The 23,457-nt window shown below is 42.4% G+C and overlaps 1 protein-coding gene across 2 annotated transcripts in view; it reads left to right on the top strand.

Moving 5' to 3' along the window:
* Positions 1-23,457, top strand: part of RPS6KA6 (ribosomal protein S6 kinase A6) — a 72,037-nt gene that overhangs the window by 33,519 nt on the left and 15,061 nt on the right. For both annotated transcript variants that reach the window (XR_015698370.1, XM_087727908.1), the window contains exons 6-16: positions 1,166-1,245; positions 4,375-4,481; positions 5,085-5,122; positions 8,878-9,020; positions 10,265-10,335; positions 11,360-11,448; positions 13,824-13,888; positions 14,835-14,937; positions 16,066-16,190; positions 18,235-18,360; positions 22,143-22,232. Coding sequence is in view for 1 of the 2 variants with exons in the window: in XM_087727908.1 (XP_087584034.1) it covers positions 1,166-1,245; positions 4,375-4,481; positions 5,085-5,122; positions 8,878-9,020; positions 10,265-10,335; positions 11,360-11,448; positions 13,824-13,888; positions 14,835-14,937; positions 16,066-16,190; positions 18,235-18,360; positions 22,143-22,232 (1,037 nt within the window). In the remaining variant the exon portion in view is untranslated. The remainder of the gene's footprint in view (positions 1-1,165; positions 1,246-4,374; positions 4,482-5,084; positions 5,123-8,877; positions 9,021-10,264; positions 10,336-11,359; positions 11,449-13,823; positions 13,889-14,834; positions 14,938-16,065; positions 16,191-18,234; positions 18,361-22,142; positions 22,233-23,457) is intronic.

The following is a 23,457-nucleotide window of genomic DNA, read 5'->3' as shown; positions in this document are numbered from 1 at the left end:
GATTGGAAAAAGGAAAGGGAAAGAGGAAAGACAAAGAAAAAGAAGGAAAGATGGGAAGAGCGAAAGTGTTCTGACCTAGGCTTCCCAAGATCATTTTATTCTCCAGACAAAACCCCTTTTATTTAGGTTAAAGGGAATTCCTCTCCAGTGAAGTCCCAGCAAACAGTCTTTCATGAGATTTCACAACTACAGACCTTTATCAGGCTTGGAGAGTTGCCAGGCTGATAGCCGAGATGGCGCATGGTTAGGGTGCAGTACTGCAGGCCACTTCAGCTGACTGTTATCTGCAGTTCAGCGGTTCTAATCTCACCGGCTCAAGGTTGACTCAGCCTTCCAACCTTCCGAGGAGGGTGAAATGAGGACCCAGACTGTGGGGGCGATATGCTGACTCTGTAAACCGCTTAGAAAGGGCTGAAAGCCCTATGAAGCGGTATATAAGTCTAACTGCTATTGCTATTGCTATCTTCCAAATGCTGCTCTGTAGCAGACAATACTTGGCAAGAAGTCAGGGACAGACCTTCACCCTACTGAATTGAAGTAATTGTCTCCTGCAAACTCCTCTCCCCTTTCGTTCCTCTTTATTCCTCATGGGAGGGGTCATTCGCCATCCACCTGTGACTTTATTCCCAAGTCGACCCCTGTTCTTTAGCTGTTCCCTTCGACTGGAAACTCTGTGCATGCGCACATTGGGAACAGGCTCCAGCTGTTCTTCTGTCCCACTGATCTCCGACTCCGAAGGCAGCTGATAACTGTCGGATGGCCCCAACCCCATCTCTGCCTCTGACACAGAGCCCTCATCAGAGCCTTCCCCAGTCTCCAGGAGAAAGGAGAATGAAGAGGGAAGGAAAAAGAAGAAAAGGAAGGGAGGGAGGGAAGGAAGGAAGATTATAATGAGAGGGAGGAAAGGTCTGAGGGAAGTCCTGCCTTAGCATTTGGCCACCATTTGGCCCCACGATATGAGTGATGTCGAGCTGGCCACGCCCCCCTGAGGTCAAACACAACTCTGATGCAGCCCTCAATGAAGCCGAGTATGACACCCCTGTCCTAAATTAATAGAACATTGTTAATTTATTAATTGATTAATAAATATTGTTTAGTGTTTTATCTATGCGCCATATCTGTTGTTCCACAAAACTGATTCATGTTTTATGGCTGCTCTTTCCAGCCTTCCAGACTGAAGGAAAGCTATATTTAATATTGGATTTTCTCAGGGGAGGAGACGTGTTCACAAGATTATCCAAAGAGGTATGTATTTATGGACTTTTTAAAACATAGCTTATACTAAGTTTTTATCTTTGCCTTTTCTTCCAAGAGCTCCGCGTTCTCTTTTTTATATTTTCAATATCCATGTGGGAGAGACATGGTGGTGCGGTGGCCTAAAGGTGGACCTCTTGCCTCACAACCAGGAGGCTGTGAGTTCAATCCTAGGTACAGGCAGATATTTTTCTCTCTCTCTCTCTGGGCACAATGAGAACAAAAGTTCGCATTGGTGACAGGAAGGAATCCGGCCATTAAAACACTATTCAGTTGCCCGGACTCCACCCCACAAAGGATTATGGGGTCATTAAAAGGAGATGATGATAATGTGAGAGGGACATTATGCTCAGAGGAGATGACTGCCTCAAATCCATTTATTCTATATCTTAGTTTCAAATCTGGGCAGTTTTTTTTTTCCTTGCCTAAATCTGTCTCTCTTTCACTGTTCAGCGGTGAAGAAACTGGATCAACTTGCCATTACTATCTCTTAACCTAATCTCCCTCCAAATTGTGAGGACAAATTGCGATCGTGAACTTAAGAGGGTGGAATGCTGTTTTTGGCTTTCTGGAGGAAAGGCAGGATTGAATAAATAGTTGCCTCCTACACTGTTATGACTACATAAAAATCATCTTACTCTCTGCGTTTAGAAATGTTGTTTTTTTTCCTCACTCAGAGGAAAGGTTTCTGTGTAAAAACACAACGAGGTCAAATATATTAATAAATAAAGCATTTCTCGCTATGTAAGGAAGTAGGATATTTTTTTTCTCCAGGACTCAGAAATGTCTTAGAACGGACACTAAGAGAAGACATGTTTCAAAGCCCACCGGAGTGCAAACCCTGTATCATCTGGGTGCTTTAATAGAATAGAATATAATTCTTCATTGACCAAGTGTGATTGGACACACAAGGAATTTGTCTTTGGTGCACATGCTCCAGAGTGGGTGGCTGCCGGCATTACTGCCAGGTGCGCATGCAATTTTGTGCGCGTGCCATATGCGCGCTCCACACGCATGCACATTTGCTCAGAAGTGCAATCAAAATTGCTTTGCACATGCGCAAAAGCAGAAAACAAGATAGCAGCGCCTATGGCGCCACTGGGAGAACCAGTTCGGGGGGTGGTGGTGGCAGGCCTGGGTTGATGCCAGTTCCAGCGCTCCAAGGCGCCAAAATACATTCACCAAGAATAAAAAGATACAACACTTAGTGATAGTCAAGGTTACTAATAAGTTATCAAATCGTACTAGGAAACAAATAAAACAATATAAATTGAAAGATACAAGCAACATGGTTATAGTCATAAGTGGGAAGAGATAGATATTAGGAAGGAAGAGAAGAATAATAGTAATACAGTTTTAGTAAATTATTTGACAGTGTTGTGGGAATTAGTTGTTTAGCAGAGTGATGGCATTTGGGAAAAAAACTGTCCTTGTGTCTAGTTGTCTTGTTGTGCAGTGCTCTGCAGCATCATTTTGAGGGCAGAAGTTGAAACAATTTATGTCCAGGACATGAGAGGTCTGTAGATATTTTCACAGCCCTCTTTTTGACTTGTGCAGTGTATGACAGGTTGGCAGTAATCTGTGGATGGCAAGTTGGCAGTAATAGTTTTTTCTGCAGTCCTGATTATCCGTTGAAGTCTGGGTCTGTCTTGTTGGGTTGCAGAGCCAAACCAGACAGTTATGAAGCTGCAGATGACAGACTCAATCATTCTTCTGTAGAACTGAGTCATAAACAAGTGTTCGACTCAATTTTGTGGATGCTGCAACCATGTTCAGATCATTTCAGAGTTTTGTGTTTAATGGTTACATCTCACTTTTAATTTCTATGATCTTGGAGATCTTTTCATCATATGGGATTATTTGAGATCATTAAATAATCTTGTTCGTTTGGACCTTTTTTTTCCATTCAGAGGAATTAGGTATTCTGTGGACACATGGCCTTCCAGAAGTCAACCATTCCACTTCCCTTCTAATCATTCATTTGTCATTGATGAGCTGCCTCAAAAGGCATGCTCTGAATGTTTATTCTTGGAGGACTAATAGGATCAATGCCTGTGGAGATTCTCTGTCATCCAGGTCATGGTTGTCCCAAAGGTGCTTTCTCAAAGAGCAACTGGCATTTGTTTTTCCTTTGTTTTCCTTTGTCTTCAAGGAAAAACAAAAGTCCAGTTGCCTTTTCGCAAAACATTGGAAGGGCAAGGAGATCCCCACCGAAGAAAAGAGAGTAACAAACATTTTAGAATGTACAGAAATGAATAAACTAACATTTGAAATCAAAGAAAGGGAAGACACTGAACATTTTGAGGGATCTGTTTTATCAATGGCTAAATAAGAGAATCAGGAGTCAGAACTTCTAAAATTACAAGAGAAAGAATAATTTTATTATTAGGGTTGATTACTGTAACTTATTACTTTTGATTGGCATTAACAATTAATATGTATTCATATTATGAGGGAAAAACACTGTTCTTATGCAATTGCTATTAGAGAGTACTATTATTATTACTATGATGAATATTACTTAAAAGAATTGTAACCAGGCAACACACTTGTCTATATGGATTTCGAACATGTTGCTTTTTCTATTTATATTAATAAAAAATTTACAAAGAACAAGCAGCCTTGTTTACAAACAACAGGCAGTATGGACTAGTCCCGTGATGGTGAAACTATGGCACGCATGCCAGAGCTGACACGCAGAGCCCCTTCTGCGGGCACATGTGCTGTCGCCAGCTGTTCTTCTGGTTTCCGTTGACCAGCTGGTCTTGGTGGGTGCTGGAACACCAGAAAATGGCCTGAGAATGACCCAAAAATGGCCTGAAAAAGAGCCTGAAGATGCCCCGAAAAACAGCCTGAAAACAGCCTGAAAATGGCCTGGAAGTTTCCAGAGTGCCGGAAACCCAAAGGCTAGCTTGCGCACCGGCTGGCTGGTCTTCTGGTTTCTGGCACTCTGGCGCATGCACGCGCATTCCAGTTTGGGCACTCATTGCCGAAAAGGTTCGCCATCCCTGGACTAGTGAATTTGCATCGCTGATCTTTAAACTCTGTAGGATTTGCTAACGTCTTTGATGTACAGAAATTTAACCAGAGCGGAATGTAAATCTATATAGTTCTTATTAGGTTATGTTTACAGAGGAAGATGTGAAATTCTACCTCGCAGAACTGGCTCTAGCTTTGGATCACCTCCACAGCTTGGGAATTGTATACCGGGACTTGAAGCCAGAAAAGTAAAGTAAAATGTATTTTATCCACTATTACGGTACTCTTATTTAAACCCTTCTTTGTATTTGCCATAAAATAAATGTGGAATCACTGCTTATACAGGTAGTCCTTGACGTTCGGCTTGCAACTGAACCCAAAATCTTCGTTGCTAAGCAGATTTTGCCCCATTATGCAACCTTTCTGGCCACTGTTGTTAAGTGAATCCCTGCAGTTGTTAAATTAGTAATACCGTTGTTAAGCGAAACTGGCTTCCCCGTTGACTTTGCTTGTCAAAAAGTTGCAAAAGGGGATCATGTGATCTTGAGACACAGCAGTGGTCATAAGTTATGAGTCAGTTGCCAATTGTCAGAATTTTGATCCCACGACTATGGGGATGCCACAGTGGTTGTAAGTGTGAGTCACTTTTTTCAGTGCTGTTGTAACTTGGAACAGTCACTAAATGAACTGTTGTAAGTCAAAGGCTACCTCTACTCTTTTTTTTCCCCAAAAATGTTTTCAGAAAATTCTTAATTAATTAAATGTCAATACTATAGCATTCTAATTTGCTCAACTGTCTTATTAAAATATTCTTGTTATGTGCATTGGTGAATGTGAATTTTAATTTTCAGCATTTTGCTTGATGAAGCAGGACATATCAAGTTAACAGGTAGGTGGAACTTATTAGTTTAGTTTTATTTAAAATATATATAAATTTACCTCGATAGACTCAATTAATTAAAACAGAAGGTATTTTGAACTGAGTCAAGTTGTTGCTGGTTAAATTCCTCCATCATGTCCTCCTTTATCCCTTCAAATTATTTTTTGTTGAACAAATGCCACATTCCTAAAAGAATCAGTTTAATTTTAGACTGGCTGTCATCTCTTCTTGAGCCATCCTCCAGTGTCCACCCCAGCTGGTGGAGAATCTGCAAGACATGGTCTCAAAAAGTAAAGAGAAGCCATGATGCTTCAAACAAAGTTCTACCCATCTTTATTATGTATTGATTCATTAAGAAAACGTGTATGGCTTCCCAACTCACCCATGGTGACACCAGTTGGCTAATAGAAACAAAACCCCAATTATAAAACCCAATAAACCCTCACTTCCCTGGTGACAACAATCAAGCAACCCACTTGGTGGACACAATATTACCCAGAACCTATGGAAAAACGATGTCTTCAGGGCCTTTCAAAAGAGTTTTCAAGGTGGGAACCAAATATCTCCATGGGGATGATGTTCCATGGAGCTGCCATGGAGAAGATCCTTCTTGGTTCCACTTGGTGGACCTTTTCTAAGGAGAGGGAATGTCTCTACACTGATGGGTTGGGTAGATATAACTTGGAAAAGATGGTCCTTCAAATAACCTGGACCCATTTTTAAGTGTGCTACACATAGACAACAGGTGGAGGATCAGTCACAGTGGCTGTCCTCTTGATTTCTCTGACTACATCCTGTGATTACATCTGCCAGCTGGCTGTTGTACTCTCATCTATCATAGCAGATGAGTAACATCAAAGTATAAAGCCTAGTAATAGAACTGTACAGCATGTACAAAAACAGGCTTGCAGATGCATAATCGTTCACTGCAAAGCTAGCATTTTCAACATATAATGAAACAGAAGAGTGCTCATTTTTACAAAGCATTAAGCAAAGATGATTAGGGGACTGGAGGCTAAAACATAGGAAGAACAGTTGCTGGAACTGGATATGTCTAGTTTGATGGAAAGAAGGACTAGGGGAGACATGATAGCAGTGTTCCAATATATCAGGGGTTGCCACAAAGAAGAGGGAGTCAAACTGTTCTCCAAAGCACCTGTAGAACAAGAAGCAATGGGTGGAAACTAATCAAGGAGAAAAGCAACTTAGAACTGAGGAGAAATTTCCTGATTGTTAGAACAATTAATCAGTGGAACAGCTTGCCTCCAGAAGTTGTGAATGTTCCAATACTGGAAGCTTTTAAGAATAGATTGGACAACCATTTATCTGAAGTGGTGTAGTGTTTCTGGCACTTGGTCAATCACTTGCTTCTCAATGTTTGATTGTGTTAGTGACCAAGTTTCAAATAATACTCCAAAAGTTGGTTGAAATTAACATGATGCAAGTTAAAACATTACAGCTCTCTTAGCTCCTTGTGTGCATTCTCTTTATTTATTTATTTCTTGAATTTATATAGCTGCCCTTCTCACACCTGAGAATCTGGGCGATAATCAACCTTGTTTAAACACAACCATTAAAAATGAATTAAAAGTAGTTTAACTCAGCTTTTGGGCACGACCAAGCGTGCAGTTGTACAGTTGTGTATGTTGTATTTTCAGAGACAGCCATGTGGATTTCTTACCCATTTTCAGCCTCTCTGGAAGACGTACATTTTCTTGTGTTTTTGATTCTCATGGTCATGCTGTTTAGCGTATCTGGTGTGCTTCACAAGAAGCCGTTCCTTCCATTTGGATCTGTCAAAAGTAATAATTGCTTATTTATAACATTTCCTAGACACCAACTGTTAGGGCGACTAATATGTATGTACAATAAAAGCAAAACAAATTCTCCAGTAAGATAATAAAGCAACTAATCAAAACAAGTGTTACAACAACAACACACTCTAAATAGATCGCGGAAATGCAATTAATTTAAAAACCAGACACTGGCTTTTAGCCTCTTGAAGAAATACTGATGTTCATTATTCTAATTTGGTGCTTAACTGCAGGTAGCTGAGACTACATTTTATAGCTGAATGTTGACTAAAAATGACACTTGTGAACTAAGCATGCTTCAGAGAAAAGCTGTGTTAGCTAGCTTGCTTCACTGTAGGCTGAAAATATTAAAATAGGGTGAACAGAAATGAGTCTACAAGCTCAGTGTGGACTCTGCTTTTTTGAGGGAGAAAAAAGTTACCACATGTATATATTCAATACTGTATTTCCCCGAAAATAAGACAGGGTCTTATTTTCTTTTTACCTCTGAAATAAGCAATTGGACTTATTTTTGGGGAGATCTTATTATTTTGGAGGTGTAGGAGGCGGCGAGCGTGGTCATCTCATGGCTGCTGCTGTGTTCAATATTTTCAGAGAGGGCTTATTTTCGGGGGGAGGTCTAATTTTAGAGCATGCATTCAAAAGCCCAATTGGACTTATTATCTGGAGAGGTCTTATTTTCAGGAAAATAGGGTACATTTGTGAGATGATGCAAAGAAGGACTTGCGTTAAGTTGAAATTCTCCACTCGGAGAAAGATAGACAAATTTGAAAAGTTTAGCTTGGTCTTTGTACCATTGCAAAAAATCTGTCACTTGGACACTGGTGGAAGCCATCAGAGATCAAAGCAGTGTTTCTCAACCTTGGCAACTCTTAAGATATATGGACTTGAATTCCTAGAATTCCCCAGCCAGCCCTGTCCACAAATCTTAAAGCTTGAGAAACACTGGGTCAAAGCCTTTGACTGATGAAACTTTCCAAAAACTGGGCTAGAGTTTAAGTCCAAACCGATTCTCAAACTTTTCATTGACCGCAGTGGTGAGACATATTGGTTTTACATCTAAAACAAGTCCATATCTTTACGGGTGATGCACAATCATAACTGACATTACCTATAATATATTCTTCAAACCAATCATAAAGTTGTAACATCAATGAATCATGAATTTATGTACGGTAACTAGGAAGGGAGAGGAAAGATAGTACTAGAACTTTGTTGTGTCATTATGCAGCTTGTGGGTATTTAGCTAGGCTTGTATGGGCCCATTTTAATTGTCTTATTTAGTAATTAATTTAAGAGTTCATTGATAGTCACGTTGGGTATCAGTCTACTAAAATTTAGACCAAGGATCAGCAACCCGCAGCTCTGGAGCTGCATGTGGCTCTTTCATCCCTCTGCTGCAGCTCCCTATCAGCTCCACAATTGATAGAGCTTTTGGTTAGGACAGGTAAAGGAAAAAGGACACTGTGCTAGGAGGAGATTTTATAGTAGGGGAACCAGACTTCTGGTCGGTGGAGGAAAAACAATGCCAAGCTAGGAGGAGACTCTAGGGTGGGGGAATTGGACTTCCAGTTGGCTCCAGAATTGAATGGGGGGGGGGCTTCCAGTTAGGACCTTTGTGGCTCTTTGAGTGTTTAAGGTTGCAATGTTGCAAGCTCGGCCTCTTATGTCCTGCATGCAACATTACTATGCAAATACAAAAGGGCTGGAGTTTCTACCATGACACATGACTGATAAGAGATCAAGAAGAGATCATGACCTTCTATCACCGCTTCTCATTGGGTAGGGTTGAGGAAAGTAGACTTGTCATGATAGCTGGAGGGCTATCGTTGACTCATCTCTAGGTCACATTACTTCCCCTAAAGAACTTACATGCTAATCTTCACTTTCTATCGCCTGATGTCTTCTCAGTATTTCTTTACTTGGTATGTCTTTGTGATGCTGTTTTAGACTTCGGCTTAAGCAAAGAATCGGTTGATCAAGAGAAGAAAGCATATTCTTTCTGCGGTACTGTAGAATACATGGCCCCTGAAGTTGTGAACAGGCGGGGCCACAACCAAAGTGCTGACTGGTGGTCATTTGGTGTCCTCATGGTACTGTGCATTAATGACTCAGTTTTGTGTTGCATGTCATAAGCATTTGAGACTCACGATGCATGAATGATAGAAGGGAATATTTGCATTTCGCAGGGTTGAACTGTGGAGTCTTTCGTGCTCTCTGAGCTTGGTTGTTTTCTTACAGATGTTTCATTACCCTACTAGATAACATCATCAATAACTGCACAACTGATGATGGTGTCTAGTTTGGTGATGAGACATCTCCAAGAAAACCACAAAGCTCAGAGAGCACCAAGGACCACCCAAATTGATCTATTATTATTGTAATAATAGTCATGTTTGATGTTTTGGGGGTTCTGGCTTAAATATATTTATTTGTTTGGGGTTTTATTGTTGTGAATGTTTTGTTTATTTTATTTTTATTTTATTTTATACTCTTAGCAAGAGGTTTTTGTTATACTTTACTTTACAACAGTGGTTCCCAAACTTGGCAAATTTAAGACTTGTGGACTTCAACTCCCAGAATTCTCCAGCTAGCTCTTCTGGCTGGAGAACTCTGGGAGTTGAAGTCCACAAGTCTTAAATTTGCCAAGTTTGGGAACCACTGCTTTACAAGATGCCAAGAGTCAGAATTATTTGGTGATATACAAATTTAATGAGATGTAATAAACTATAATTAATATTTATATTTCTGCTGCTAAGCTTACATCATGATGGAAAGTGTGTTATTTCAGTTGAACTGAATGCACTTTATGTTAGTTTTTTTGAGCCAAATAGCTGAGGAAGGAACACTTAAACCAGAATTGGATGTTGAAAAACATATTGCATAATTCTATGGTAAATGTGATTGTAATGAAGTGTTTGTAGTTGTCATTAAAGAAAGTTATAAATGTATTTTCAGCCACCACAGTTTTGTCTGACTATTTAAGTATCTTAAATTAACCACATCTGTATTAGTGTAAAGTCATTAGAACGTGTTTAATGTTATCAAAATTGTTTAATATTTTGTTTAATAATTGTGAAGGCAGAATAACTTACGCTATTAGAGTAACACACTTTCTGTCATGATGTAAGCTTAGCAGCAGAAGTTATGAATTGTTAAATTCATAATAGATAATAGATTCATTAGTACATTAATAGTAAGTTATACATTATACATTATAATACGTTATAATGCATTATAATACTAAGCAAGCTTTTCTTACATCTCAATTCTAGAAGCTTAAGTCTTGTTTGTTAGTTTGTTTTCTAAATGTTTTTGGTCTTTCCTTCTTTTTCAGTTTGAAATGCTCACTGGTACTTTACCTTTCCAAGGTAAAGACCGAAATGAAACTATGAATATGATACTCAAGTAAGTATTCTTCTGTTCTGTTCCATTGCGAAGTATTTGCAAGTTAACAAAAATGGTACATGCTAGTGATACAATAAATTGATTATCAGGTGCGATAGTTGCCCCTGCCCAGAATATTTCATTATCCAAGCTTCATTTGAAAAATGGACAAAAGTGTGGTTTTGAAATCGGATATTTTTATTTCAGGTTTTCAGGTTTTAATTAGCTTCAAAGTATTTATCAAATCAAAATAAAACTTCTGTTATATAGTCTAAGGGTGGCTCAGTGGCTAAGACGCTGAGCTTGTCAACCAGAAGGTTGGCAGTTCACCGGTTCGAATCCCTAGTGCCGCATAGTGGAGTGAGCTCCCAGCTTCTGCCAAAAGCACGTAAAACATGCAAGTAGAAAAATAGGAACCACCTTTGGTGGGAAGGTAACAGCGTTCCGTGCGTCTTCGGTGTTTAGTCATGCCGGCCACGTGACCACAGAGATATCTAGCGCTGGCTCTTCGGGTTTGAAATGGAGATGAGCACCACCCCCTAGAGTCGGGAACGACTAGCACATATGTCTGAGGGGAACCTTTACCTATGTTGGGAGAGGAAGGTTCTGGCATCCTGTGGGACTAATGATCAGTGTTAATGTTTTGCCTTTCTGACTTGTTTTGGGTTTTTATTCAAGATTTTAGCCTTCTGGTCAGGGAGCCCTACCATAAAAATGTGTAAAAGTTTTAAAATGGATGAGGCAAAAATATAAGCATTTGGCTTAATCCTTAGGACAGCAGTCCCCAAACTTGCAACCTGGTGGCCTGGCTAGGAGGTGGTGGGAACCAAGTTGTGCGAGTGGTGGGCTGGAGCATATGTGCATGTCTGCCGGCCCACCACTCGTAGGAGTGCAGCCTTACGTCACTCTGACACTTGTGTGAGTTGAGCTGCATTCAGTGTGTGCGGGCTGATGCTCCTCTCACAGGGCCCAGTTTTGAATAGGCCACAGCTTGGTAGTAGGCTGCGGCCTGGGGTTCTTGAATCCAAATTTCCTCTTTTCCCAGAGCGAAACTCGGAATGCCACAATTCCTTAGCCCGGAAGCTCAGAGCCTTCTGAGGATGTTGTTTAAAAGGAATCCTTCCAACAGGCTAGGTAAGTTAATCCTGCCTACATCAGTCTTCCTTGAAGTGGAATGTTCTGGACCTTCCCTCTCAAAATACCACAGTCAAAGGAGAAAGGAGAGAAATGCCTTAGTCTGCAATATTACAAAAGCTCCAGGCTGGTAGACTGTGTTCAGGGGTGGACTTCAAATATCTTAGCAAGGGATTCTGTGCCCGGTTGCTGGGTGGGCATGGCCAAGGTAGGCGTGGCCCAGTTAGCCTCCTACACCATGGGGGGGGAGTTTGCCCTCCCGGGACTCCAGAAGCTTTAATTCGAGCCTCCAGGAGGGCAAAAACGGCCTCCCCAGGCTCCGGGGGCCATCTAGACGGTGAAAACAGGTCCGTTTCCAGCCTTCCCAAACTTCCTGTAGGCCCATTTTTCGCACTCCCCAAGCCTCTGCATGCGCCTTGCACTTACCGTGCATCCAAAACGGGCCACATAGGGACTCCTGGGAGGGGAGGAGTGGGTGGGGCCAGCCAGAAGTAGGATTTTGAGTTCTCCGAACTGCACAGAATCTTAGCTAGAGATTCTCTTGAACCCCTGCAAACCCCCAGCAGTACACCCCTGATGTTGTAGCATTTGATAATCCCTGATATAATCTATGGATAGTGTTTCTTGATTATCAAGATAATTTAGGAAGGTGGTATATCTAGAAGGAAGGTAGAATTAGAAGCCACCTGGGTACCTGAGAGACCGCCTCCTGCCGATTACCTCCCATAGACCAATTAGATTTCACAGGTTAGGTCTTCTCTGGATTCCATCTGCCAGCCAATGCCGGCTGGCGACTCCCCGGGGGAGAGCCTTCTCTGTTGCAGCTCCGGCCCTTTGGAACGAGCTCCCCGTGGAGATCCGGACCCTTACAGCCCTCCCGGCCTTCCGCAAAGCCACCAAGTCCTGGCTGCTCTAGCAGGCCGGGGGGCTTGTGAAATATCCAGCCCCACGGAAATTGTGAATGTTGTGTTTTTTAAAGTGTTGTCTTGTTTATTTATCCTCTTTGGGTGGCATACAAGACCAATAAAACTAAACTAAACTAAACTAAACATTTCTTTTCCCAAAAAGCACATGGGTAGCTGTGATGCTACAGTAGGAAACTCCAGAACACCCCTGTGTCAAAACTAAGATAACAAATCTTGATTTTATTAGAGTTGGTCACAGTGTCTGCCAGATGTTTAGGCTGGGTATGGCATTTCCATCCACCTAGCAAGTCATTCCCAAAGATCCTGGGCTGGGCAGATGTTGTTGTTATGACAACTATTGTTGAGAATTGAGATATTGCTGAAGATATAAACAGTCTTGGTTTTTTATTCAAACATTCCTTTGAATTAGCCTTTTTTAAACAATGTCATTGAAAGTCTACAGAGATTCTCAGTCATCCAGTTCATGGTTGTCCCAAAGGTGCTTTTTCAAAAGGCAACTTGACTTTCTTTCTTTCTTTCTTTCTTTCTTTCTTTCTTTCTTTCTTTCTTTCTTTCTTTCTTTCTTTCTTTCTTCCTTCCTTCCTTCCTTCCTTCCTTCCTTCCTTCCTTCCTTTCTTTCTTTCTTTTTCTTCCTTCCTTCCTTCCTTCCTATCTTCCTTCTTCCTTTCTTCCTTCCTTTCTTCTTATCTTTCTTTTGTCCTTCCTTCCTTCCTTCCTTCCTTCCTTCCTTCCTTCCTTCCTTCCTTCCTTCCTTCCTTCCTTCCTTTCTTTTCCAAGACACTTCCTCAGAACTGGAGAAGCTTCTTGGATGAGAAGCAAAACGTCTTCAAGGAAAAAACAAAGAAAGTCCAGTTGCTTTTTGAAAAGGCACCTTTGGGTCTGTCATTGAAAACAGCAGTCACTTTCAGTGCTTAAGCCTTTGGGTGCCTTCTGTGGTTTATATTTCATTTGGAGTAGCATGATTGTGTAGACTGCAATCTTTTGAAACTGACTTGCAACGCATTGTAGAAAATGGGATCTTCTGATGCTTGGGAACTGAAAACCTTTTCTTTTCAGTATTTGAAGATTTATTTCATTTATGAATATATGATCAAGGCTACTCAAAGCCAGGTGCAAAGCTGCAGCTGGTGCCATCGTAACAGCAATCTAAAATCCCGGGAGTACAATATTATAATTAAAGTAAGATTTATCATGCGTATTCCTGGCAGTAGGAACTCTGCAGCACTCAACTTCCAAAGTCCTTCAAGAAGACTCACAGTTTAAGAAGATAGAAGACCCAGAGAGTCAGAGTTACCCATGCTACATAAGAGCAAATTCTTCTAGTGGAAGTAAACTTGTTTTTAGGACCCTTCCAATTGCCTCGCTCAATCAATGGGGACCTTCATCAGCATATGTAATTTGTTGTTTGATTGGCAATCATTTTGTGCCTTGTGTTCCTTGAAATTGTAGGGGCTGGTCCTGATGGGGTTGAAGAAATAAAGAGGCATCCCTTCTTTTCAACCATTGATTGGAATGTGAGTCTATGAAATAAATCTGTACTCAGGGTACCATTTTCGCAAGGACTCGGGTTTAATGTAATGCTTGACAACTCTTGCATAATGTTGGGAAATAATTTGAGCAGGTAAAGGGGAAAAAAGCCAATATTATTTCTACCAAAGAGAGGAAAAAAGAAAGAGTGATCCTGCAATATAAAAACCTATTATTTCTTCTTCTTCTCCTCCTCCTCCTCCTCCCTTCTCTTCCTCCTCCTCCTCTTCTTTTTCTCCTTCTCCTTCGTTCTTCTCCTCTTCCTCCTCTTCTTCTCCTCCTCTTCCTTCTCTTCTTCTTCTTCTTCTCCTCCTCCTCCTCCTTCTTCTCCTCTTCTCTTCCTCCTCTCCTCCCTCCCCTCCTCCTCTTTTTCCTCTCCTCCTCCTCCTCCTTCTCCTCTTCCTCTTCTCCTCCTCCTCTTCCTCCTCTTCTTCTCCTCCACCCCTCCTCATTCTCCGCTCCTTCCTCTTCCTTTTTTCATTCTCCCTCCTCCTCCTCTTCTTTTGCACCTTAGATGTACCTAACAGTTCATATTTTTTTATTTCTTTTCATAGCATTTAGAAGCTTTTCAAAAGCATTTCTAGAAACAGGAGAATGCAGGTTCAAGAAAAGCCTGATACCTTTTGATTCGCTAATAACTGCCTGGTGCTTAGAGACTATTTATACTCCCATCCAGTAGTTTTCCTCTCCTCGATAAGTCCCTTTGAAGAAGCAAGCTCTTCTGTACTAGGAGGAGATGTTGAGTTTTATTCATTCCCCTTTCTGTGTCTCCAGATGGCTCTGGGGACAATCACAAGTGTGGGAAGAGGCACAGGCACAGAAAGGAAACATTTCTAAAATTGAACCTGCAGAAGCAAAGAACTTCCCATTAGAAAAGCAACATAAACCCATGGTAATCTACGGTGACATAATCTCTTTTGATTCTGATTCCAGAAACTTTACAGGAGGGAGATCCAGCCTCCATTTAAACCTGCTTCTGGAAGACCGGAAGACACTTTTTGCTTTGACCCAGAATTCACAGCAAAAACTCCCAAAGGTAATAGCAATTAAGACATATATACCGCTTCACAGTGCCTTACAGCCCTCTCTAAGCGGTTTACAGAGTCAGCCTATGGCCCCCAACAATCTGGGTCCTCATATTTACGACAGTTACAGTATCCTGGGGGTCATGTGATCCAGGGGTGGGTTTCTCGCCCCGTTCCAACCGGTTCGGTTGGAACGAGGCCGGCGGCGTCCTCGCGCACGTGGCGCACGCATGCGTACTAGCGTCTGTGCGATGCTCCAGCTGCTCCTGGAGGATCGCGCAGGCGCTGTATGCGTCCTGCGCATGCGTGGAAGCGCAGAATTCGGCAAAACCGGGTAAGGAGCGGGCGCGGGCGTGCGCAGGCGCGCAGGTGCAGGGGGGGCCCTTCGCCGTTCCCGGAAGTTACTTACTTCCGGGTTCGGCGACCAACCGGATTGCAGGGACCGCCGCGAACCGGTTGAAACCCACCCCTGATGTGATCTGCTTTTCCGAACTTCTTTCAAGCAAAGTCAATGGGGAAGCCAGATCCACTTAACAACCATCTCACTTACTTAACAACTGCAGTGTTAAGAACTGTGGCAAGGAAAGTCGTAAAATGGGCAAAAGTCACTTAACAAATGTCTCACTTAGCAACAGAAATTATGGACTCAATTGTGGTCATAAGTCAAGGGCTATGTGCAATATCTTGTAATATACCTGTAATATATCTTCCCTCCACCCATTCGTCTTTGATAATAGAACTTTCCATTTAAAAGTTCAATGTATTAATTGGAATAGACATAAACTGTTAGTAAGAGTAAATAAATATAGGGCAATCCTTTTTGTCTCCCCCCCAAAATATTACAAATATGCAATTAATTTTCAGTTTTTTTAAAAAAAAATATAGCTTTTATTTAAAATCACTAAATTGAAATTGACTAATTAATTCAATTAGTCAATTTCCATGCTAATTATTTGGTTTTTTAATAAAACCCAAGCCTTCATTTTTCTTTGTTTACTTCTTCGATACAACACTCAATAGGCGGTTTACATTCGCCATTTTTCCGAAAGAAGATTCTTTGATAAATCAGCATGATGATACAGAATATTTTTCATTATATTTTGGGCAAGCTAACATGTCATACTCTTCAATTAATCAAGATTCTCCTGGAGTTCCACCAAGCGCCAATGCTCATCAGCTCTTCAAAGGTTTCAGCTTTGTGGCAACAAACGCCCTAGAAGACCACAAAATCACCCCTCTCAACAACATTTTGCCAATAGTACAGGTAAAAGTGTGTGTGTGTGTGTGTGTGTGTGTGTGTATGTAGTTTCTAATCTGTGCATGCAGAAATATTGAAACAACCATTCCTGACCAATATATGTAGTACTAGCTGGATACCTGTGCTTCCCTACAAAACTGTGTGATCAGGCTTGATAAATTGACACTTAAAGCAGGGTAGGCCCCAAGGAAAGGAAGCTGGAATTTCCCTCCCCTTTGCTGAGGTACCCACGTTTGGTATTGTAAGGAGCCCCAGACTGCTCCTGAGTGAAGGAGTGCAACGTCTGCCAGTTTGAACTGAGGTAACGGAATGTGAGGCAACCGGCAGTTGGAACAGAATTCTTTTCAGGTGAGGAGGGGGAGTAGAATGTCTAAACTCCCAGCCCACAGGCTGGATGAGTCACGCGCTGGCTACGCCCACGCCTAATTTAGCGAAGGGGTAGCATCAGAGCGTGTTACTATAAGGCAACTGGCGGTTATAGGAAATGCTGATGATGTGATGTCATTTCAAAAAATCCTTTCTTAGCGAGGACCTAGAAGCCAAGAGGAACATACGTGCCAAATTTCAGGTTTGTAGGCTTTGCAGTTCTGGAGATTTTGTGACAAGTGTGTGGTATTTGGCTTTTATATTTATAGATTAAAAATTGTCAGAAATGCTTGCTGACTACGGTAGCGTTGCCGGCATATGAGGCTGGTTTTCTGGTTTCGCAACTATGAAAAAATAATGTAGGGATAATAATTTGTCAGAGTTCACACACTTTCCTGGTTGAGAATAGTGGTTTCTCTGGTTGAAAGATGAAGTGTGTCTGTAAGTATGTACTATATGTATGGACCTTCTTTTGAAAGGGGCTTAAAAGGAAGACTTTTTGGAAGACAAAATTCTTATATTAATCCCCTTAAGAATAAGCTGTTAAATTGTGTTATGAGTCCAAAGACAGATTATTTTCAGCGAATTTCATACAGACACTTTCTATTAAAATGTTACAATATAGTTTTCTTAGTCATGATTTGTTGCATTATAGATGATAAAATATGGTTAAATATAGGTATAATGATATCACTGTACAGAATCATTAGGATTGGAAACTGGATTCTTTGGGCTTAATCATAGCTAATTTAAAAAAAAACCTGGGTCCCAATTAATATTAATATTAATATCTAATGTCATAGAGCCGTGTTTTTCACACTTGGCAATTTTAAGACTTGTGGCTTCAACTCCCAGAATTACTCAGCCAGCTGGCTGGGGAATTCTGGGAGTTGAAGTCCATAGGACTTAAAAGGGCTCGCATATGGAAATGACAAAATCAGCATCATAATATCACAGCCTCGGTAACATATATATTTGTGTCTGATATTGAGATACGTCATTGTAGGACTTGGATTGTGATGTCACCCTAAGTGCTCCTTTTTACCCATCATCATAGTTGGCTTCTGGGAGTGATGTGATGGCCTAGAGATGGAGCTCTCACCTCACAATCAGGAGGCTGTGAGTTCAATCCTAGGTAGAGGCAGATATTTCTCTCTCTGGGCACACTGACAATTTATCTGCTGAGCAAAACTTCGCATTGGTGACAGGAAGGGCATCTGGCCATTAAAACACTCTGATAGCTCCATTCAGTTGCCCACACTCTACCCCACAAAGACCGTTATGGGGGCTTTAAATGATGATGATATTATTTGCCTGCTAATGTCTAGGGCTAAAGTTTCTCATGGGTTTAGGAGAATTTACAGATCCATCTGAAGAAAGAAACCAGACTGCAAGAAATGGTCAACATATTAAATCCAAATTCAACCAAAGTCTGATATAATGTTAATTGTGAACCAGTTGGGATGCATCAACAACTACATCCACTAAGCCTACAACTTAAAAAGGACAAAATGGCCCAAACGTTGCTTGTTTGGGGTCTGTCTCTGCCCTTACTATTATATTTCTTTTCACAAATCCAAATTGTATAGAGCTGATAAGAAGTGTAGGGTGCCTGCAGAAATGTTCTGAAAAAGTTGATGAAATAATTGCAAGCTTTTAAAAGTTGTTTTATTGTGTTCTTTAGCAACTTCATGGGAGCAGTGCCCTCTTCACAGATGCCTATGAACTTAAAGAAGACATTGGTGTGGGCTCCTACTCAGTTTGTAAGCGCTGCATTCATACAGTTTCCAATATGGAATTTGCTGTGAAGGTATGTAGGAGCACTATTTTCCCCCCCCATATCACTGTCAACTCTGAAGCTGGCCTGACTGAGGCTATCTTGGAGGCTTCAGTGTTGCCACAATAGTGCTAAGGGTTTAGATAGCTGGAGTTCTGTAGCCAAAACAAAATAGTTTCCCTTGAGAACCAAGGACATTCCCATGGGTGGCTGAAGAGAGAAGGAATGACGTTTCCAAGCAACCCGATAGCACCTTGATTGGACCATGTGCCTGTTTGGGAAAAAGGGGGGAAATGTTTACATTTAATTAGGTGAAAACTGCAGGAACCTTTAGAGTCAGTTTTCACCTGTTTGTGCCAATATGATCTATCCAATAAATCTGTTCTTTGAGGAACTTGCTTGCCTCGGAGTTCTGTTTGCTATGGGTGTATTACTTGAAACCCTGACCATCACTTTTAAATATCTAAACATATATAACAACCTACATAAATTAGCCCACATTTAATAAATGTCTTATAGCTCTTAAGCATTTTAAATTAAATTAAGATTTGGCTTCTTTTCATCTTATTTCGAATGAATATATAAAGGAACAGAACTCATTTTTTTCTCAACATCTTCTAAACTGCAAATTTGGCAGTGCATGATACCAATAGAGGATAATATTTGTAGCTCAAGGTTAAACTGCGGGGTCCTTGGTGCTCTCTGAGCTTGGTTGTTTTCTTGTAGATGTTTTATTACCCAACTATGTAATATCATCACTGCTTCCAAAGAGTAGGATTTGCATTCTTTTATATAAAACTAGCTGATAATTCAGTGTTGGCCGGGTATTTATTTATCCTAATCCATACATTTGTCCTCAAAAATAATCCCAGACCAAATGTAATTTCTAATGTTGAATTTATTTATTTATTTATTTCCCCCCTTACCAGAGGGAGCCCCCTTGTGGAGTGCTGCAAAGCGGTTACCATGGCAACTCCACTGTCTGCACAATAGAAGCCATTTACGGCAGTACAGTAGAAGCCATTTTAAGGCATAACAGGCTGCATCTTAACAGAACACACACACCGAAAGGTGTTAGGGGTGTCTTACCCACAAAGTATTTATTTCCAGAGAGTAAGTCATCTATGCACCAAGTTTGGTTGAAATTGCTTGAGGCGTTTCAGAGTTATGCTGGTGCGCGCGCGCACACACACACACACACACACACGTGTGTGTACTCCCTACTAAGCACTGATGATGTTACCTATTTTGGGTAATGAAACATTGGTAATATATGGTCCTTTCTTGGTGGTTGACATGTTATTATCTTCAGTTATTTGTGGATATGCTATTTAGAACTTTAACATTAAAACAATAATTGCCCAGAGGATCTTTTACTACTGCTGGAATCTCATTCATTCATACACTTATTCATTTGCTCATTCATTCATTCACTGGCTGCCCATCTTAAAACAGGGTAATTCTGGGAGACTTACAATTATAAAAGATAAAAAAAATGTATGTACCGTATTTTCACGACTATAAGCCGCACTGAAAATCCTAAAATTTGATCAAAAACCGGCAGTGCGGCTTATAACCCGGTGCGCTTTATATATGGAAAAAGATCGAAAATCTCTCCCTCCCGATTTTACGCTCAAACTTGAAACTCGCAAGCAAATGACCGCGAGCAGGCACGCACACGTCCCTTGGGTCTCTCCCTCCCTCCTTAGCCGGGAGGCACCAAACTGCGCCCAGCCATCCTCACTTCGTCCTGGTTAAGGGTGGGAGTATCTGAGACGCCGCTGGGAGAATGTCCACTTCGGGTTGCCGGGACAGCAAATTTCAAGGAAAAACGCAGCTGCTGGAATCGGTGCACCACCGAAAGTTCTCTGGTCTGGCTGCACCTGAGCTGGTGAAGCGCCCTTGCGATCGGAGCAATCGCGCGGCTCACCTGCACTGGCTGTCTCCTTGGCGATAGGCGGGCGGTTGCGAGCACTCCATCAGCTTGGGTGCAGCCTGACCGGAGCCCTTTCTCTTCTCAGAAATGTCTTCTCAGTGGAGCTATAGCAGCCTGCATGCCCCTTTCAGGTACTTTGACACCCCCCCCCCCCGGGAGGGAGGGGGCCAGCCAGAGGGGCATAAAGGGAGCCGCAGCTTCTCTGTGAATGGAGGGGAAAGAGTTTGGCTTCTCTCTGCCATTTAAAGGCTGCAGCAGGGAGAATCCCAACTTTTTTCCTCTCCCTCCATTCAGAACGAAACTGCTCCAGCCTCCCCCACCCCCACGTTGCCCAGTAACCCTAACCTTCGCGCTCTTCTCCGCGTTCTCCTCGGGATTGCAATAGATGTCCAGAAGCGGCTTTTGGGGCTAATGGGGATTGGATTTCCAGCTCGATAGCCCCTGCCGCTTCTGGATGTCTATTGCAGTTGTGAGGAGCCGAGGAGAGTGTGGAGAAGAGCGCGAAGGTTCTTGGTGCTCCGGGAAGCGGGAGAGGCGTGCGGTTTGGTTTATCCTCCCTGGATGTTGCAGTAGCAGCCCCAAACTCACCGATCTCAGTGTTTTTCGCATCGGGGTGTGCTGCAAGAGGGAATGAGTGAAGAGTGAAGACCTTTTCCAGCCAACACAAAGGACTCCCCCGGACTTTTTTTGCTGAGCACAGGGCGACGGGCCCGCACCTCCACCACCAGCAATCCGGAAAGGTCTTCACTCACTCTCTCTTGCAGCATGCCCCGATGCGAAAAACACAGAGATCGGTGCGCTTGGGGCTGCTGCTGCGACGTCCAGGGAGGATAAACCAAGCCGTGCGCCTCTCCCAGCTGCTTTCGCGGCTTCCTGGAGCGCCAAGAACCTTTGCGCTCTTCTCCGCTCCTCGCGACTGCAACAGATGTCCAGAAGCGACGGGAAACGTGCGGCTTATAACCCGGTGCGCTTTATATATGGAAAAAGTTTGAAAAATTAACGTTAACTGATACTGCGGCTTATAATCCGGTGCGGCTTTTGGTCGTGAAAATACGGTACTAAAAACAAAGTTAATACAAAGCCAAATACTACAGTCCAAATGAAGATGTGGAGACCAGGAGCAGAATGGATGGGGGGAAAGTGGGATTTGTTGTAAATCTGTCAACCACCTCCATTGTGAAGCTGCCCCATTGGCGTCCCAAGCTAATTGGCAGAACCAGGTTCAAGCAGATCTTACTCTGGGGGCAAGATGTTCCAGAGAGGTGCAATGGCAGGGAAGACCCTTCTCCTGGATCCCACCAGTCAAAATATTTGGACTGATGGTACCAGTGGAGCAGGGTAATCCCACACCTCTCTATTTCCATCTCATTGGCACAGTGTAGAACTTTAGTAGATGAATTGCATCTACCAGTTGTTGGGTTCCCTTAGCATGTTCTGATCAATTAGACAATTTAAGATTAGGTTTGAAGTGGCACATCCCTTACATAGGTGGTTTGCTGCCTTGTTTCCAATCTATCTTTTCTTAAAGTATCTCAAAAGTATGTCTCCTGCAGATCTATCTTGAGGTAGGAGAGAAAGAGAGAGAGATTCAGTGTCCGCGTTGTAGTAGAGCAGTTCCAATGTTTTGAAATGCTCGGGACATCTGTCCGGCGATATTGCCTCTAGCCCTAGTACTGCCTAGAATTGTTGGCACTCAATTGTAATGCTGGCTTCGCAATCCTGGGAATTGAAGGGAAGGAGACTGCTCTGTGCCCTTGTTACAAGGTGGCCTTGAGAAGGGAGGCTGTTCTATTCTTTCTTAAATAGAAACGTGCTTCGTTGTGCTAAATTTAATCTCCTGTCACGCTTTCTTGTGGTCATTGTCTCTCTCCCCCTCCAGATAATTGACAAAAGTAAGAGAGATCCTTCCGAAGAAATAGAAATCTTGATGCGGTACGGACAGCACCCGAACATTATTACTTTAAAAGATGTAAGTATTCTGTTTGGTTTCTAGAGAGCGTACGAAGTGCGCCTGTTGAGGGGATGAAGGTGTTTCTTCTGCTCCGGTCACTGCTGGAACGCAGAAGAGAAGCTCTCAATATTTGTCGATGAAATATCATTCTGTTTGATTAAAAATAGGCCTTGTTGTCTATGTATGTCTTTGGGTTTATTGTTCCTAGCTGGGTGGAAATGTAATTTCATCTGTATTAACTTTATAGAAGTGATAGGGGTGGTGTGATGGCCTGGAGGTAGAGCTCTCGCCTCACAATCAGGAGGCTGTGGGTTCGATCCTAGATAGAGGCAGATATTTCTCTCTCTGGCCACACTGAGAATTTATCTGCTGAACAGAACTCCGCATTGGCAACAGAAAGGGCATCTAGCCATTAAAACATGGCTCCATTCAGATGCCCAGACTCCACCCCGCAAGGGATTATGGGGTCGTTGAACGATGATGATGAACTTTATAGAAAGGATGTCCATCCTTTGCAACTTGCAGACCTCAACTCCCAGAATTCCTCAGCGGCATGGGGGATTCTGGGATTGAAGTCAACAAGTCTTCAAGTTGCCAAGGTCGGATACCTTTTAACAATAATACAATAGCAGAGTTGGAAGGGACCTTGGAGGTTTCCTAGTCTTGGAGAACTTCTAGTCTACCTCTTCTTTATGGCAAGGAAAAGAACCCCATAGCACATGATCTTGTTTTTTCCTCAATCCCTCAACGTTCTCTCATCCACTCATATCACACCTATCCTCCGCGAGCTGCACTGGCTGCCCATTGGTCTCCAAGCATGATCAAGGTGCTGGTTATCACCTTTAAAGCCCTACATGGCCTAGGACCTGGGTATCTCCGAGACCGTCTTCTGCCACATACCTCCCTCAGACCAATAAGATCCCACAGGATGGGCCTTCTCCTGGTGCCTTCAGCGGGACAATGACGGCTGGCGGTGCCTAGGAGTAGGGCCTTCTCTGTTGCCGCTCCGGCCCTATGGAATGAGCTGCCCCCAGAGATCCGGGCCTTCCCCACTCTCATGGCCTTTCGCAAAGCCATTAAAACCTGGCTTTTCCGGCAGGCTTGGGGCTGTTGACCCATTGATTGAGGTCCAGCCCCCTCCTGATTGGGTGTCTGTTGTGTTCCTTTTAGGCTTTGTTGTGTCCCATTGTTTTTAATAATGCCTTTTAATTTTTTTTTCATTTCTGTAAGCCGCCCGGAGTCC

Source organism: Thamnophis sirtalis, unplaced genomic scaffold (assembly GCF_051295495.1).
Source record: "Thamnophis sirtalis isolate CommonGarterSnake01/CBP01778 unplaced genomic scaffold, rThaSir2_p1.2 scaffold_13, whole genome shotgun sequence".
In the NCBI taxonomy this organism is placed as follows: domain Eukaryota; kingdom Metazoa; phylum Chordata; class Lepidosauria; order Squamata; family Natricidae; genus Thamnophis; species Thamnophis sirtalis.
This window is presented reverse-complemented; position numbering and strand designations above follow the sequence as displayed.